This window comes from Gymnoscopelus microlampas, assembly GCF_963454915.1.
Source record: "Gymnoscopelus microlampas genome assembly, chromosome: 16".
Classification (NCBI taxonomy): Eukaryota; Metazoa; Chordata; class Actinopteri; order Myctophiformes; family Myctophidae; genus Gymnoscopelus; species Gymnoscopelus microlampas.
The window spans coordinates 46110762-46128922 of NC_139953.1; the positions used below are offsets into that span (position 1 = coordinate 46110762).

Consider the following 18161-nt stretch of genomic DNA (forward strand, 5'->3'; position numbering starts at 1 on the left):
CACGTCCGATAGGTACAAACCTTAATGAATTATTTCAATACTTGGATGTTGCAAACGTGCATTCTTTGAACTGACTTCTGTGTTTATTAAAGGTAGGGAAAGTGATATTCTTTAAAATAAGAGTTAAATAGCGCTATATTGTAATAGTTATCATTGCTATAGAGTGTTTGTTCAGTAACAGTGTTAAATAGCTCTATATTGTGATAGTAATCATTGCGATAGAGTGTTTGTTCAGTAACAGTGTTAAATAGCTCTATATTGTGATAGTAATCATTGCGATAGAGCGTTTGTTAAGTAACAGGCATCTCGCCGTCTCTCCAGCTCGTTAGTAAACAGAATAATGCATTTTCAAGTCGGGATACCAATTCTATCCAGTCAGGACAGAGAAGTTTAACAGGACACATAATTAGCACGTGGAATTGGAACTAATGACGCACAGAAATAAGCAGACAAAATTGGAACTGTAAACTGATAAATGAAGCCTTGAATACATGGCGATTTTTTACGGTTAGGAGACTCATGAAATTATTGGCTTAGGAATGCGAAAAAAAAAAAAAAAAAAATCTCCATGAATTCAAGCCTTCATGGGGTGTGTAATTGATAGATTTTTTTTGGGGGGGTGAACTACTCCTTTAATGCATAATATTTAAATTGTTTCGTTAATCAAACAGGTCCCATCAATGATGATGGCACCAAGAAAAAGGATCAGGTAATATATCTTTTATTCGACAGCATAAAACCATTGAAACATTTTGTCCATTATTTAAGCTCAAAATAATTGTACCATTTGTTTATTTTTTTGTTAATAATTTCCTTTTTTTAATGTTCATAACATTCCAATGGGCGAGTAGAGTGTCCACCAAGCTGTTAATGCTGGATACTCTAAGGACAGTGATGAGGAAGAAGAAGAAGACGGCAACACGACAAATACCAGCAGAACTTTTCCTGCTAGAAGTGAGACTAGAAGTAAGAACTTTCATGATTTCACTATTTATCACTGGCAGAAACCTTGTACGTAAGTGTGTCTGTGGGTTTAAACATGTTGAACCGATGAAAAGTATTAGGAAGTGACTAAATAATAACTACACTGGATCCATTGGTGGAACGCTGGTTCTTTTTTCCCCCCCATTTCCTGATAAGTAAATGGGAGGAACTTGGACGTTCCAAAAGTTATAACAGACTACACATTCTGAGAACTGCACATAATGAGTGCTTATGAAACCCATTAAGACCTGGAACGCATCTGTGTCCCTTTAGATTTCTTTGGCTATTCAAAAATAGCAGATATACAAGCTCATAGCGCGGCACCGAGTGCCGCGCTATGAGCTTGTAGATCTGCTATTTTTGAAAAATCGTGGAACATTTTTTGTTACATTTTTTCCGGAAAAACTGTTAGGATTCCGTTCGCGACCGTTCCGCGTCGGTTCCGTTCGCCGGAAGTCCCATCCACTCCCATGTTAAAAACATGTCGGATGGGACTTCCGGCGAACGGAAACGGACGCGGAACGGAGGCGAACGGATATGTGTGGATGCACCCAGAGAGGCAGAGGGGCAGGGCCGTCACACTACACTAGAGAAAAAGTGTCCCTACTGTTTATTAGGGAGGTGGAAAATGGATTCTTATTTATTACATGTTTATATAGCACTATAAACATTGTAGTATTGTCGATTGTTCCTCCAAAAGTAACCTTGCATTACAACTAGTTGAAGGCTGAGAGTCATTAAGTTATAAAGTCATAAAAAGCAGGCCAGTGTTTTCAAAGCGGACAATCTTATCATCTGAGATTTACAATGCCGTTCCACACTAACACACTGTGAGCTTATAGGTCTGCACCGTAGAGCAGTGGTTCTCAAACTTTTTCATGGCAAGGACCCCCAAAATGATATGTATGTGGCCGCGGACCCCCACCTGAAAATGTGTTGTACCAGGGACCCCAAGGAGCAAATATTTGTGTAAAAAATGTTACTGAAATAGAAAAGGATTTAAAGATTTGCACACATTTTCAAGGTTAAAAAAAAAAAATAGCAGATCTACAGGCACTCTGTGCCACACTATGACCTTGTAGATCTGCTATTTTCTAATAGCCAAAGTATAAAAAAAATAATGGATAAAGGGGTTAATATGATTGTGATTGTTAACTTATTTAGGTGGAAACCCCCTGGTATTCCCCGTCAAGGTCCCCTGTGGGTCCCCGGACCCCACTTTGAGAACAGGGGTGGACTGGCCATTTGGCACACCGGACATATGCCCGGTGGCTCCATTTTTGCTCCTGTTTTAGGATTATTATTACTGTCATTTCCGGGTCGCGCGGCCCAATTATTGGTTACGTTAACGTTTGGGCTGGGATGCTTTCCAGCAGTGGCGTAATTTACACAGGGTAAACAAAACGGTTGACAAAACGGTCCGGGGGGTGGTGGGCCAGTTCGGACCACAATGCCAGGGCTGAATTTTGGTCCCAGTCTGCCCCTGTTTGAGAACCAATGCCATAGAGGGCTATAGGGTTATCTGCACAGTCTGCTATTTAGAAAGCCAAAAGCAGGGACGTGCACAGATAGACTCTAGGTGGCGCTAGAGCCCCTGCCCTTTGCCCTCTTAACCAGAAGTGCCCTTTTTTTTCAGTTTACAGCAGGGGTCTTCAACAGGGGGTCCGGGACCCCTAGGGGGTCCTCAGAGTTACTACAGGGGGTCCGCCACATCTTTATGTGATATGATTTTTCTTTTTACCATAACCACTCAAAACCTAGCATCCCTTTTCTGAGGAGAACTTTAGCCAAAAATAGCAGATCTACAAGGCCACAACGCCCGTTGTGGGCTTGTAGATCGGCTATTTTTGGCAAAGAGGTATAGGTGTAGAGGGGAAAAAGAGCAGACCAAGTAAACACAGAAAAATATAATTTACTTGAGCACCTGCCCCTCAAAATGTCTGTGCACGCCACTGGGGGCACCACATAGTGCTAATCCGGCCCTGGTCTACTGGCCGATCTAGTTCTAAATATCGATTTTGATTCTAATTTCGTCTAATTGCCCTTTGCAGCCCCAGCCGAGAGGCGGCTGTCCTCGGACAGCGCGGCGAAGAAGAGCGACGCTTTGGTGAAGAAGAGCGTGGTGACCAAGGAGACGGAGGTAGACGGTGCGGTGCAGAGGTCTAACAGCCGGCGGGGACAGAGGACGACAACGCCAGCCGTGGCAGCTAAGAGGAGACGTCGAAAAGACCTGTTCACGAGCACAGAGGTTTTCCACAGGGTGGACATGCATGCCATCAGCGCGGGGGCAGAGGTGAGGGACACGCACGCGTTCACTCACACACACACACACACACACACACACACACACACACACACACACACACACACACACACACACACCACAGTAAAAAGTATGGACAACGTTACGCCCATAGACTCTACGGACCGTAAATGAAGCCTATTTTTTCAACGATTTCAAATCCATCTATCTTTCTATATCCAAATGCACTCGGAAATGAATGCTATTGGTTGGGACCAGAGCTGGGGGTGGGGAATGAATGCTATCTTCATTCCCCACCATCTGTAAATGTCTTGTGCCAGTGACCCCCACAGAGAAGATTTGTGTTTGAAACATTTCGAATCTTTCAAACACTTTCAAGATTTTTCAAAAATGTTCAAAAACAGCATATATACAAGCTCGCAGCGTGGCACAAAGTGACACGTTATGAGCTTGTATATCTGAAGTTTTTGAATAGCCAACGTATAATACCCGGCCCCCTGGAGCCCCCTCAAGGCCCCCAGTTTGAGAACCACTGCCTTAAACTGCACTACCCAAGCACAAGCAGCATTAGAATTAGTATTATTTCAAAGAAATTAATGACATAATTAATAGTTTTATACTTTGAAAAAGAAAACAATTTTTAATAATTTAAACTTTTTTGATATTTAAAAATATATGACATTTTTTCATAACTGTGATTAGACAATCATGTAGCCCAGGGGTCTTCAACAGGGGGTCCGGGACCCCTAGGGGGTCCTCAGAGTTACTACAGGGGGTCCACCAAATCTTTGTGTGATATGATATTTTTTTTTTACCTTAACCACTTGAACCCTAGCATCCCTTTTTCTGAGGAGAACTTTAGCCAAAAATAGCAGATCTACAAGCTCACAACGAGCTTGTAGATCTGCTATTTTTGGCAAAGAGGTATAGGTGTAGAGGAAAAAAAGAGCAGACCAAGTAAACCAAAAAAAAGTTTAATTCTGAAACACAATTTTATACAATAGAGAGTAGGGGGTCCCTGCTTCATCTCTGTCAGCTAGGGGGTCCTTGGCCTGAAAACGTTGAAGACCCCTGATGTAGCCTAATAATTGTGACAGGCCTAGTGAGGAAGCCCAAATGAGTGGACGTAGCCCATCCTTTCTATGGGAATGTACCTCTCCCTTGTGACCTCCTGATAGATTCAAATATTAAAGAACACAAATATTTCAGTACCCTCAAAACAACTAGTAATCATTTTAAAACTCACACTGTATACGGGGTTAGAACATGATCAATGCAGATTATGTAGCTGAATTGCTTCAAAAAGGATCTTGAACTTTTTCTTCTGCTGTCTCGTTCTGCTCGATTAAATAAGTAATCTTTATTTATAAAGCGCCTTTCAAAACATAGTTACAAGGTGCTGTACTACGAATCCCATTAAAACAATGACAGTTAAAACAATAAAGATAACAGTTCAAAACAAGGCAACAAAAAACATAAACCTGCACAGATAAGAGTGAAACTTCATAAAACAAAGTGTTTTTAAGAGACTCTTAAAACAATCAACTGACTCTTTTTTTTCCCCTCTTCTTTTTTGGGTAAACGATTGATAGATTGATTGATTGAATACTTTATTAGTCCAAAAATGTTAAACAATTAGGCTAAAAGGATAACACATCCATTGTGGTCCTATGTGTTCAATTCAACAACATTCTGCTTCTACCCCAGATTTGAACTCTGTTTCCTTCGCAAGTGCTGATATTTTTTACCATTGAGCTAATAGAGCCTGCCTGCTTGCTCAGGGGATAAATGTAATCTTGACCATCAGATAAATATTTGTGTCAGATCCTGTGTCTAGGTGAGACATGACCTTTGACACAATCTAAATGTCTCAGGGAGACAATATACAAACACCCCAATTATATAAGTTATATTGTATTAACCCTATGTCACCAAACGTATCATATATGATACACACATTACACTGATTTTTTAATAAATCAGTGTAATCAATACTTGGACCAAGAACCTGTTGTATCATATCTGACACATCCCCACTTCCCCCTGGACCATACCATTTGCACTGCAGGTTGTTACAGAGCCTCAGGTGGTCTGACCCAAAATGGCTGCCATCAACTAAACAGGAGAGGTTGATGCACTACTAACAAACAATTATTTTTTAAGCAGTTCTGGTAAGTTGTCCTAGTACTGTATATCTTTACTAATATTTTGAAATAAGTGTTGGGTACCTTGAATGCACTTATGAGCTCTCAAAATGTAGCATTTTAGTTTGTTTTTTATGATGTCAAAAGTGTTCGTATCATATTTGATACTACAGGTCAATAGTCCTTTACGATTTGTGTCATATTTGATACTACAGGTCTAAAATAAATGTTATTTTTTTCCCTAATGTTAAAACCGACTTGAAATACCCCTTGTAATACCCCTTGTATCAAATATGATACAACAAATAAATGATACAAAGGAATGTTAAAAAAAATAAAACAAAATCAAAAATGTTTTAAGACCCAATAAAGTGTCCCTTTTCAATTTTTTGAATTTTCTGACCTTTCCTTCATAGTTCAGGTTCTACACTTAATACTCTACCATACAGACTGGACACCATTACATTTTATTCATTTTTTTATTTATTAAAAAGTTCTGCTTTAATGGTGTACTATTATTTCTTATTTTGTGTGAATGTGCGTGCACGTACATGTCTGTCTGGTGTGCACGTGTGTGTGTGTGTGTGTGTGTGTGTGTGTGTGTGTGTGTGTGTGTGTGTGTGTGTGTGTGTGTGTGTGTGTGTGTGTGTGTGTGTGTGTGTGTGTGTGTGTGTGTGTGTGTGTGTGTGTGTGTGTGTGTGTGTGTGTGTGTGTGTGTGCGTGCGTGCGTGTGCCCAGCTGAAGCAGCAGTGTGTGTATGATGTGAAAAGGATAACACAGAGCATCACACAGGGAACCAGAACAGAGCTGGAGACGCTGCGTGCCATCTGGGTGTGGCTGTGCCACTTCATAGGTGGGTAATGTTCACTACATCACTGGTTCCCAAACTGGGGGTTCGGGACCTCCAGAGGGGTCTCCAAATTATGTCGGGGGTCCCCAGATGATAAGCTTAATGAGCAACATTGTTTTCGCACTCAACGGTTTATGGTTTCATGACGTTCAGTTTTACCACACATTAAAAGTCTTTGTCATGGTCCTTCAAACGTGTATAGAAAGTTTTAACAAAAAAATCCACTCCATTGATCCATGGCAGGTGTTTTTCTCTCACATTTCTAAAGCCTTTTCAACTGCAATGAAAAAATAAATCTTTGCCTGCGGGTGTCGCTGGTGAGGGATTTGCTGTCAAACAAGTCTATGAAAGCTATCTATGAAATCTATGAAAAAGTTTAATCTGCAACACAATTTTACGCAAAAGGTAGTTTGGGGGGTCCCTGCTTCATCTCTCTCAGCTACGGGTCCTTGGCCTGAAAAACGTTGAAGACCCCTGTCATAGACCATGATGCTTATTTGTAATGTTCGGCCATAGAGTATGACGTCAGTGGGTTCCTGGGCGAGTCAGAGAAGCTGTGTTCTCCAGAGGAGGTGATAGCAGCAGGCAGAGGGATCTGCTGTGGATACTCCAGCCTCTGTCTGCGCATGTGCAGGTAAACCCACCTGGAAACAAACGTGTTAAGACAACTTTGTTTTTTTACAACCAAGGTTTATGTTTTAGATTGTGATTAAAGTAAATACAAGATGAGTGTTAAAACATTTTAATTTACTGCTTTCTATAGTTTTAGCAATTTTCGCAATCTTTTTTTTACAGTGGGCAGGGGGGCATTCTGTCTTTACACAATAACGCGGTGTTTTCTTTATTATTATTTACAGTAGCTCTTCTAGCCCCCAATAACTCACATCTGGCCATCAAAGACCACAGGACCTTTTTTATTGTGTAAAAAAAGGCATATTTAGCCACCGGACAGAATGCCCCCGCCCACTGTAAAAAAGATCGAGAAAATTGCTAAAACTATAGAAAGCAGTAAATGAAAAAAATGAAATAACACTCATCTTTTATTTAATTTAATTACAAGCTAAAATATAAACCTTGGTTGTAAAAAAACAAAGTTGTCCTTTAAGAGTTTTACACTTTTAGTTTTTATTTTTATTTCATTTTGACTATACGGTTTCAATTTCAGTTAGTTCCAATTAGTTCGTTTGGTTTACTTTGTATTTTGTGAAAATGCTTCTTTTTAGTTACGTTAAGTTTGTGGTAATTTATAGTTTTAGTGGTAGTTTTAGTTTTTTTATTGTAATATGGTCTAGTCAGGGGCAAGATTCAAAAAGGTCAGACAAATTGCCATAATAGCAGATCTACAAGCCCACAACGTGCTTGTAGATTTGTTATCTTTTTAAGATTTTTGACAGAGGTTACATCTAAGGCCATAGTTTTAGCTAGTTTTGTAAACACACAAAACAGTTTTTTTTTTCATTTTCTTTTATTATTTTAGTTAACTAAAATTTCGTTATTCCACTTCATCCAATTTCAACAGAATTATGTTTATATAAATGGTCATTATAATATGGAACCATTTATTTCTACTCGGTGTGTCTCAGAGGAGGGCTGTGAACACTTCTGAAACCCTACCAGGATTCCAAACTAATAGATGCTGCAGGCTTTCTCGTCCTGGAAAGTTAGCATGCTATAATAGAAGCCATTGTTCTCGCATTAATAATAAACAAATACAATAAATTCTCGCTTGAAATGACCAAACCTGCCTATACCGAGGAAGTCACTGGTAGGCAGGTTTCTGAACCGTCCACAGCCCTCCTCTGAGACACAACCCATTAAGACCTGGGACGCATCTGTGTCATTTTTTGATATGAGCTAAAAAAGCATTATTTTACACTTTGGCTATTCAAAAATAGCAGATATACAAGCTCATAGCGCGGCACCGTGTGTAGATCTGCTATTTTTGAAAAATTGAGAAACTGTGTGCAAATAAATATATTTATATTCTTTTAAAGCGAACATTTTTAACTCAAATCTTTGCTTCCGGGGGGTCCCTGGAACAACAGATTTTTAGATGGGGGTCCGCGGCCAAATAAATATCATTTTGGGGGTCCTTGACATGAAAAAGTTTGAGCACCACTGATACAGAAACATAGGTTTTTCAGAAAACAGTTAGGATTTAGAAGACATTTGTAGAATCGGCTTCAGGTCTTAATGGGTTAATATGGTATAGACAGAAATGCACATGCGAAACTAATGATGCAAATAACCTTGCATCCAACACAAATGCAATGACCTGTCACCTGTCGTCCATTTTGCAGGGAGGTGGGGATAGGGTGCCATGAGGTGTCAGGACACAGTAAAGGCGTTGGACACCGGCAGGGCCAGAGCCTGAGGGATGCGGAGTCCGACCACGCCTGGAACGCTGTGCTGCTGGCTGGACAGTGGTTCCTCATAGACGCCTGCTGGGGTGCAGGGACAATAGACATGGAGCGCAAGAGCTTTAACAAAAGGTGACAAAGCTCCGTCTTATATTGTCGCTGTCGCGTGTGGAAACCTTGTATGTCTAAAACCGTTCCATTATTTCATTATTCTGATGTTTTTTTGAGCGGGGTAGCCGCTCCTATAAGTGGGTTTGGGACCCATCCGTGGCGAAAGTTTTTCTTGCCGTCGTGACAATTTGTCTTTCGCTGTACTGTGATTGGCTGATTGGCTGTGACGTACTGTGATTGGCTAGCGAGACGCATTTTTTAAGTGAGCTTCCATCACTGTGATGACCACTGTTGCTTTTGAGCACAGAGCGGTGCAAATATACAAGTGTCACAGCAAAGGGTCTGAATACTTATCTTTGCAGGACATGCTGTGATTGACTAGCGAGACACATGATGAAATGAACTTAAAACTTCGCTCATAAATAGCACCGCTCACTTCACACTGGGTGTGATTTTTAGCGGCGCTAGCCGCTCTATACCTGACTTTCTCCGTGTGCGTCAACGTTCTGATTGGTCAGGTGCGTCAACAAAGTGATTGGTCAAGCTTCACGTGACACATGGCTATAAACACATTATAAACACATATCGATGACAAAATGTATCAAAGGCGCCGCTACCTTCACACTGGGTGTGATTTTTTTTATATCTATAGTGAAAATAGCTGAAATACAAGCTCATGCTAATGTCAAAATCAAAAGTTCTACATACATAGCAGTATGTACATGAGGTTAGACATGAGGTGCATGGTTAGACACACAGGTGGTAATGCATCACATCAGTAGGTCCACATAGCAGCAGGTATTAACATGATATTAGACAATAAGGTGCAAAAGAATACTGTATCAACGCATTGTGAGATTAAGGTGCAAAATGACCAACAAATTACTATTACTTACAAATAGGTTATGCCACAGTGGTGAGGTATGATGAAGCGAAATAATATAATTATATTGCATGAGCATTGATCAGGTTGTTTTGCTCAAATCTGTGAGCTGAGAACCAGGGCTTAGTCGTATCTATGTAGGTCTAGTATGCAGGGAGGATCACAGCTGGTAGAGGTAGAGACAGCTATTGATTTGTGGCCTGGGAAACAGGGAACCAGAATGGAGGGTTGTTTTGCTTTGGACCAATTATGAGTTTGCTATGAGAGTAAAGTCAATCTTTGTGCCTTGCTGATGTATGATGTGTGACTGTTACAGCGCTGTAAATAAAACGATAAAAGTATTATCTTTTAATATTGCATCCAGAGTCTAGAATATTAGAATATTAGAGTCCATATATTATTAGCAAGGATGTCTACGCCAGTTCCTTGTGTTACCATCAATGAAAGTGAAAGTTTGCACAAGCTGATTCATGTTGATATGTGCACTAACAGAGAACGTTTACCTCCTGATCACAAAAGGTGGTGTTCAAATTAATGTTATACTGTAGACTGTAGTTGCTGTGTGTGTCCAATATCTTGATTGTAAGAAGTACAGATGTAATGACACGTTCTTTACCGATGGCCAAAGTGTTGTTTAATCCATCAGCAATTACTGACGGATAAAACAAAATGAAACCAGCGCTGAGCTGATTCTCAACCCAGCCTTGTGCCTCTGTTCCGTTCCAGGTTTGATGACTTCTATTTCCTGACGGAGCCAGAGGAGTTCATCGACTCCCACTTCCCTATAGAGGAGAGATGGCAGCTTTTAGACCCACCGATGCCCCTGGAGGAGTTTGAGAAGAGGGTGCAAAGGACCTCAGCCTTCTACACCATGGGCCTCAGCCACCTCCAACCCAAACACTACAAAGTAGTCACAGGTGAAGGATTCCCTTTGAAAACACAGAGAGCTTCTTGTAACTGGAGTGGGATTAACCAACGTAAAAGAGATTTGGTGTAGAGGGAAAAAACAAGTACAGTGCAACTCAGGAATGTCTAAAAATGTCTTAAAACATGTACATCAATATCCTTAAGTTCAAAAGAGTCTTAAAAGTAAGTTGAAAAAATGTATTCATCCACTGGTGCCAGCGTTTTTTACCTTATATTGTCGATCTTCGGAGAGCCGCGGAAGCCATGATGTGCACGCAGATGTAAACAAAGGGTGTCTGGGGGGTCGCCTATATGTTTCTTAACATTCCACAGTGCAAAACAAAGAAAAATATAGCTGCAAGCAGCGATAATACGGGGCCAGTGAATAGAGAGAGAGAGAGACATGGAAACGGAATAGATTGAAAAGAGAGAGAGTGACATGGAAACAATAGATTGATGAGAGAGAGAGATGGAAACATAATGGTTTGATTGGACATCTCAACCTACTGCCATTAACAGGATTCGAACTCTCAACCTTCAGACTAATAGGCTGCAACACTACCTATAGTGCTATAGCTTTGTCCAGGCTGATATTGTCTGTTGAAGATCATAAACTCTTGCCTTCTTTCATGAACCAAGCCCCTGTTTCACTAACACTAAGATCACTCGTTCACAAACCATTTACCAATGAAGAAATTGTACATCTCCTCAGAACCAAAACTAGTGAAAGTAGCCGATCTACAAGCTCACAAACCATGAAAAGTTGTGAGATTGTAGATCAGCTATTTTCAGATAAAGTATGTCATACGTTGAAAAAACGTACTCTCAAATAAGTATTTCAGGTTATCTTTACCATTTGCACATGTATTCATTGATACAGTCATGTTGTTTGCAATTCAACTTAAATTAAGTCTGCATCAAGTGAGGCTTGAACTGGCGACCTTGAGATTATGAGGCATTCATTTAAGGGAGACGCCATTGGCCCAACAGACAAGTAACTGTGAAAAAGGAGATCACACAGATGATACAGTTTCACGCAAATAGCTGAAAAATCCTGGGTTTAAGTGTTTTTCAAACTGCTCAAAATTGCGGACAATCTAAGGGCGGAGCTTAATGGTCAAATCGATACGTGTGTTCCTCATGAGTCAAGGCACATGTGTAAGCAAGTTTCACGACTTTCGGCCAAACGAGGCATGACTTATGCCTGTTTAAAGTCTGCCTTTTCAAAAAATTGCTATAGCGCCCCCTTTTGGCCAATTGGAGTAAGATTGGTTTCAGTGATATTTGGAATGACCCTGTACATTTCTGCAAAGTTTCAAAGAAATGTGAGTCTGCATGTATGTTTTAGGCACAGATGAATAATTTTCATAAAACTGTAATAGTTAAAATCTATCTCCTCCTGGGATTTTTGAGCAATCTGCACGAAACGTTTAACACTTGAACTTTGGACCACTGCCTACAAAAATTTCCAACGGATTTTCCATAAGTGAAAAAATGCAGAAGTTAGGAGCCAATGACTGTTTTACATATAATTCAAAATGGTGGGCGATCTAAAGGTCAGAGGTCAAAAGTCAGACCACGAAAGTTGTTCGGCATGAGGAGACGCATGTGTGTTTCGAGGTTTCATGGCCGTAGGTCAAACAGGAAATGAGTTGTACCTGTTCAAAGTTGGCAGTTTCAATTGAGTGCTATAGCGCCACCCTGTGACGAATGACTGTGAGATTAATTTATTGATAGTTTTCCATGACACACTACCATATGGCCGAGTTTCGTAAAAAGCGACAGCACGGTTAAGCCAGAACTAAGATTAGCCTTCAATTGAGAGGGAGCGAAAAACAATTATCAATATAGCTGCAAGCAGCGATAATACGGGGCCAGTGAATAGAGAGAGAGAGAGACATGGAAACGGAATAGATTGAAGAGAGTGACATGGAAACAATAGATTGATGAGAGAGAGAGATGGAAACATAATGGTTTGATTGGACATCTCAACCTACTGCCATTAACAGGATTCGAACTCTCAACCTTCAGACTAATAGGCTGCAACACTACCTATAGTGCTATAGCTTTGTCCAGGCTGATATTGTCTGTTGAAGATCATAAACTCTTGCCTTCTTTCATGAACCAAGCCCCTGTTTCACTAACACTAAGATCACTCGTTCACAAACCATTTACCAATGAAGAAATTGTACATCTCCTCAGAACCAAAACTAGTGAAAGTAGCCGATCTACAAGCTCACAAACCATGAAAAGTTGTGAGATTGTAGATCAGCTATTTTCAGATAAAGTATGTCATACGTTGAAAAAACGTACTCTCAAATAAGCATTTCAGGTTGTCTTTACCATTTGCACATGTATTCATTGATACAGTCATGTTGTTTGCAATTCAACTTAAATTAAGTCTGCATCAAGTGAGGCTTGAACTGGCGACCCTGAGATTGTTAGGCCTTCATTTAAGGGAGACGCCATTGGCCCAACAGATAAGTAACTGTGAAAAAGGAGATCACACAGATGATACAGTTTCACGCAAATAGCTGAAAAATCCTGGGTTTAAGTGTTTTTCAAACTGCTCAAAATTGCGGACAATCTAAGGGCGGAGCTTACTGGTCAAAGCGATAGATGTGTTCCTCATGAGTCAAGGCACATGTGTAAGCAAGTTTCACGACTTTCGGCCAAACGAGGCATGACTTATGCCTGTTTAAAGTATGCCTTTTCAAAAAATTGCTATAGCGCCCCCTTTTGGCCAATTGGAGTGAGATTGGTTTCAGTGATATTTGGAATGACCCTGTACATTTCTGCCAAGTTTCAAAGAAATGTGAGTCTGCATGAATGTTTTAGGCACAGATGAATAATTTTCATAAAACTGTAATAGTTAAAATCTATCTCCTCCTGGGATTTTTGAGCAATCTGCACGAAACATTTTACACATGAACTTTGGACCACTGCCTACAAAAATTTCCAACGGATTTTCCATAAGTGAAAAAATGCAGAAGTTAGGAGCCAATGACTGTTTTTCATATAATTCAAAATGGTGGGCGATCTAAAGGTCAGAGGTCAAAAGTCAGACCACGAAAGTTGTCGGGCATGAAGAGACGCATGTGTGTATCGAAGTTTCATGGTTGTAGGTCAAACAGGGCATGAGTTGTACCTGTTCAAAGTTGGCACTTTCAATTGAGTGCTATAGCGCCACCCTTTGACGAATGAGTGTGAGAATTATTTCTTGGTAGTTTTTCATGAGCATCTACCATATGGCCGAGTTTCGTAAAAAGCGTATGCACGGTTAAGCCAGAACTGGCAAAAACAAGTATTTTTCAAACTGCTCAAAATTGCGGAAAATCTAAGGGCGGAGCTTAATGGTCAAATCGATACGTGTGTTCCTCATGAGTCAAGGCACATGTGTAAGCAAGTTTCACGACTTTCGGCCAAACGAGGCATGACTTATGCCTGTTTAAAGTCTGCCTTTTCAAAAAATTGCTATAGCGCCCCCTTTTGGCCAATTGGAGTAAGATTGGTTTCAGTGATATTTGGAATGACCCTCTACATTTCTGTTTCAAAGAAATGTGAGTCTGCATGTATGTTTTAGGCACAGATGAATAATTTTCATAAAACTGTAATAGTTAAAATCTATCTCCTCCTGGGATTTTTGAGCAATCTGCACGAAACGTTTCACACTTGAACTTTGGACCACTTTCTACAAAAATTTCCAACGGATTTTCCATAAGTGAAAAAATGCAGAAGTTAGGAGCCAATGACTGTTTTTCATATAATTCAAAATGGTGGGAGATCTAAAGGTCAGAGGTCAAAAGTCAGAGGGTGAAAGTTGTTCAGCATGAGGAGACGCATATGTGTATCCAAGTTTCATGGCTGTAGGTCAAACAGGGCATGAGTTGTACCTGTTCAAAGTTGGCATTTTCAATTGAGCGCTATAGCGCCACCTTTGGACGAAAGATTGTGAGAATTATTTATTGATTGTTTTTCATGACCATCTACCATATGGCCGAGTTTCGTAAAAAGCGACTGCACGGTTCAGCCAGAACTGCGAAAAGTGGCAGAAGAAGAAGTGACAGAATAATGCGAATAACAATACGTGTCCAGAGCAGAGCTCTGGCCCCGTAACTAATTAGAAATCTATTTTTTTTAAATAATCTTAAAGGATCAATTCTTACCGGATGCTGGTGAACAATCGTTAACAAATCACGTTTGGTTGTTTTCCCCAGTTGACGGTGAGGCCAACGTGTCCGTGGGCTTCTCCAGGCCCATGAAGTTCATCTACAAGATCAGTCAGCACCAGAACCAGCACAAACACTCCAACAACTCCTCCTCCAGCTTAAACTCCTCCGGATTCCTCACTTTCTCTGACCGTAGCATGAATTTGCAAATACGTCCTCCCTCAAGTGGCGAGTATGATGTGCAGGTGTTCGCCAGCCTTGAACTGGCAGCCACCACTCTCAGCTTGATCTGTTCCTTCACCGTAGAGTGCCCCACCCCTAGAGCCAGGGAGGCGATCCCCGACAACCCCTTTAGTTCCTGGGGCCTGCAGCCCACGGCGGGGTCCCTGGGGGTAGCAGGGAGCGGCCAAAGGAGCGCATTAGCCGAGGTGGAGGCGGGGGTGTTTGAGCTGGTGTTAAACACCTCCAGGTCCCTGACGGTGGTGGGTAAGCTGGTGCATCCGCAACTGGAACCTGCAGTGGCCGAGCGCTGCCTGGCCACCCAGATCCAACCCCACCGCCTCACCTGTCACGTGCTCTGCCCCTTGCGTGGCTTCTACCGCCTGTCCTTGTCCGTAGGGGACTACAATGACGCCAAAAACGCAGGGGCCAAGTTGCAGAACGCCGCTAACTACCTGTTGCATTGCGAAGGGAAGGTGGTTGGCCCGGACGAGCTTTTCCCCCCTAACCTGTCCTCATCGTGCGGTCCAGGGACGTGCGCGCAGGAGGCAGGGCTGTCCAAGTTCAGCCACACGGGGGCTTTCATTAGCACGCAGCAGGGGAAATGTGACATCACCTTCCACAACCAGCAAGAGCTGGACATTCTCGCCGTGCTGGAACGGGACGAGAGCGAGACGGGAACGACCTCCCGCCTCGAACGCCACATCTTTATCACCTACGCCGACAGAAAGGTGACGGTTAGCGTCAGCCTGCCAAAGCCAGGCGTCTACCGGCTTGGGCTGTACGCCAAGACGACTCCCGAAGGAAATAATTTCAGCCCCGTGTGTGACTTTGTGGTGAGGAACAGCTGCACTCGGCCGGGGCCTCCGTTCCCGTACGTCTACTCCGACTGGGATAAAGGCTGCCAGCTCCTGGAGCCTCGCTCGGGGCTCCTGGAGCCTCTGTCCCGGGTGCGCTTCAGGGTCAGGGTGCCCGGGGCGCGCAGGGTGAGCGTCATTGCGGAGGACGGAGGGCGGACCGAGCTGAAGCCGAGCAACAACGGAGTGTGGGAGGCGGACGTGTCCACAGGGAGGGCGCCGCAGAAGCTGAAGCTAGCCGCGTCGTCTGTGGAATCCGGTAGCATGGCCGTTATGATGACCTTCGACGTCACGAGACAGGAGAAGGAAGAGTGAGACGCCATGGCAATGATGAAGATGACTGATGTCATTAGGCCTGTGACAGTTATTATAAAGACGCCTGATCGCAATTATTTGAGAAGATCGCAATTATTGTGGATTATTTTGTATAAATTCAACTGTTGAAAATGTTTTGCTCACGTGTCGCAATGTGACACATTGTGAGTCTGTACATAGATCAGCTATTTCCACAATTTTGTATTTAATTTAAGTTATTAGTCATATCTGCTCAGTGCAATTTTTGTTTACAAAGCCTAAAAGGCACAATTGAGAATTGTTCGCGTTTTCAGAAGCATTATGGGCTTGTACCTCCTCCACTGAAACAGTTAGCGAAGGGAAAGTGGTGGCAGAGCAAAAAGGCAAAAAAACTACCAGAGGGGACTGTGATGTACCATTCAGTAGTGTGTTTGGTAGAACAGTCTTCTCTGTTCATGGGAGCATCACTGAAATAGTCTCCGTACCGAAATAAGAAAGACCACCAACTATTTGACCTTCAAATTCAACCTTAACAGATGGCTTAAACTAGCAAACCAAATGTGTAATCATGGGTAATTATCTGGTTGTCACTGGTGTCATTTCTCATATTTTACTGTAATTGTTTGTAAACTGTCTCCTGTACGATGTTAACTTGTCTTGTATTATATTGTACTGTATTGCTCAGGGACTACAGATGAAAATTAGCTTTTGGCTGACATGTTGATTAATGTGCACTGTCCCTGGTGAATAAATCAATCAATACAATAAATTCACCTTATAGAATGTGCTTTACCGTTGTTTTGTTCAGACGTTGATACTTAAAGCATTCTTTAGTGGCAACGATAGGCCAGGGCGAATACACTAGCAGTCAGAGTTGTTGAATTGTTTTCATTCATTCATAGTTTTACACCTTATATCAAACAGCTGATTGTAATGAACATAGCTACTGTTGAAATGACAACCATGATCAATGAGCTGTGGCAATATTGTCATGAGAATACAAGGTACTATCAAAACCAATACACAACAATGACAGACTTTCAAGAAGCAATTTATTAAACAATTATGTCTGTATGCATATATACTGTATAACTATATGAGTGTACAAATGGAACCAAATGGACCCGTAAGAGTAACATTTGTACACTCTCAAGAGTTACAGACCTGTAATGGAAATTCTCAGGCTGATTTATCTTCTGTGTTTTAAATTTCACATTGATAACCTTGTCTCCAAATTGAGACAAAAATTGGGTATCTCTATAGAAATAAATCATGCTTTCCTGCATCCAGTAGGAAAACAATTATTGCAGCCACTTTTCTCTCGGTTTTAGACTATGGAGACATTATTTATAGAATTGCTGCTCCATCAATTTTAAAGCGCCTTGACACTGTGTACCATTCTGCCCTAAGATGGGTCTCTGGTGACACCTATGATACCCATCACTGTACACTATACGGAATGCAGGCTTATCCTCTTTAACTCAGAGGCGTGATAAGCACTGGTATCTGTTTATTTTTAAAGCCATATCAGGAATGCTTCCCCCTTATATTTGTTCTATGTTGGTTCAGAACCCTATTACATATCAGACCCGCTCGAGTGATCTCCTGACGCTCAAGGTTCCTTTTGCGCAGACGGAGTTAGGCAAGACAGCATTTTCTGTCAGTGCTCCATCTGCCTGGAATGAGCTCCAGAGGTCCTTGAAAATCAAATCACTTCCATCTTTAGGTAGTTTCAGGGAAATGATTTCCAACATTTTTGTTCAGGATTGTAACTGCTTTATTTAATTAATTGATTATCATATATATGTTCTAGTTCTTTGACTATTTTAGTTTTTGAGTTCTTTCTGTATTCTGATTTATTGCTGTATGTGAATGTCTGTTCCTGTTGAATTACTGTGTTCTGTATCTCGGCTACATTGAAAATGAGGGCCTGCCCCTCAACTGTACTCCGAGCTGAAATAAAGGTTATGATGATGATGATGATGATGATCTTACAGTCCACGCCTGCACTCAATAATCAAATTGTGAACAATTTGTAATCATCACAGGAAGGCCTGAGGAAGGCCTTGGGCCAGAAAAAGCGTTCTGATCAGCCCCTTATAAAAGCAGCTTCTCATAGGG

At 41.5% G+C, this 18161-nt stretch overlaps 1 protein-coding gene across 1 annotated transcript; it reads left to right on the forward strand.

Annotated features, from left to right (window-relative positions):
* Positions 1-1465: 1465 nt before the first annotated feature.
* Positions 1466-16061, forward strand: LOC311063034 (kyphoscoliosis peptidase-like; the record flags this gene model as incomplete). Its single annotated transcript, XM_084082249.1, has 7 exons — positions 1466-1592; positions 3036-3277; positions 6130-6244; positions 6758-6875; positions 8542-8733; positions 10322-10512; positions 14719-16061. The coding sequence occupies 7 exons, from the start codon at positions 1466-1468 to the stop codon at positions 16059-16061; spliced, it is 2328 nt and encodes a 775-aa protein (XP_083938375.1).
* Positions 16062-18161: the final 2100 nt, after the last annotated feature.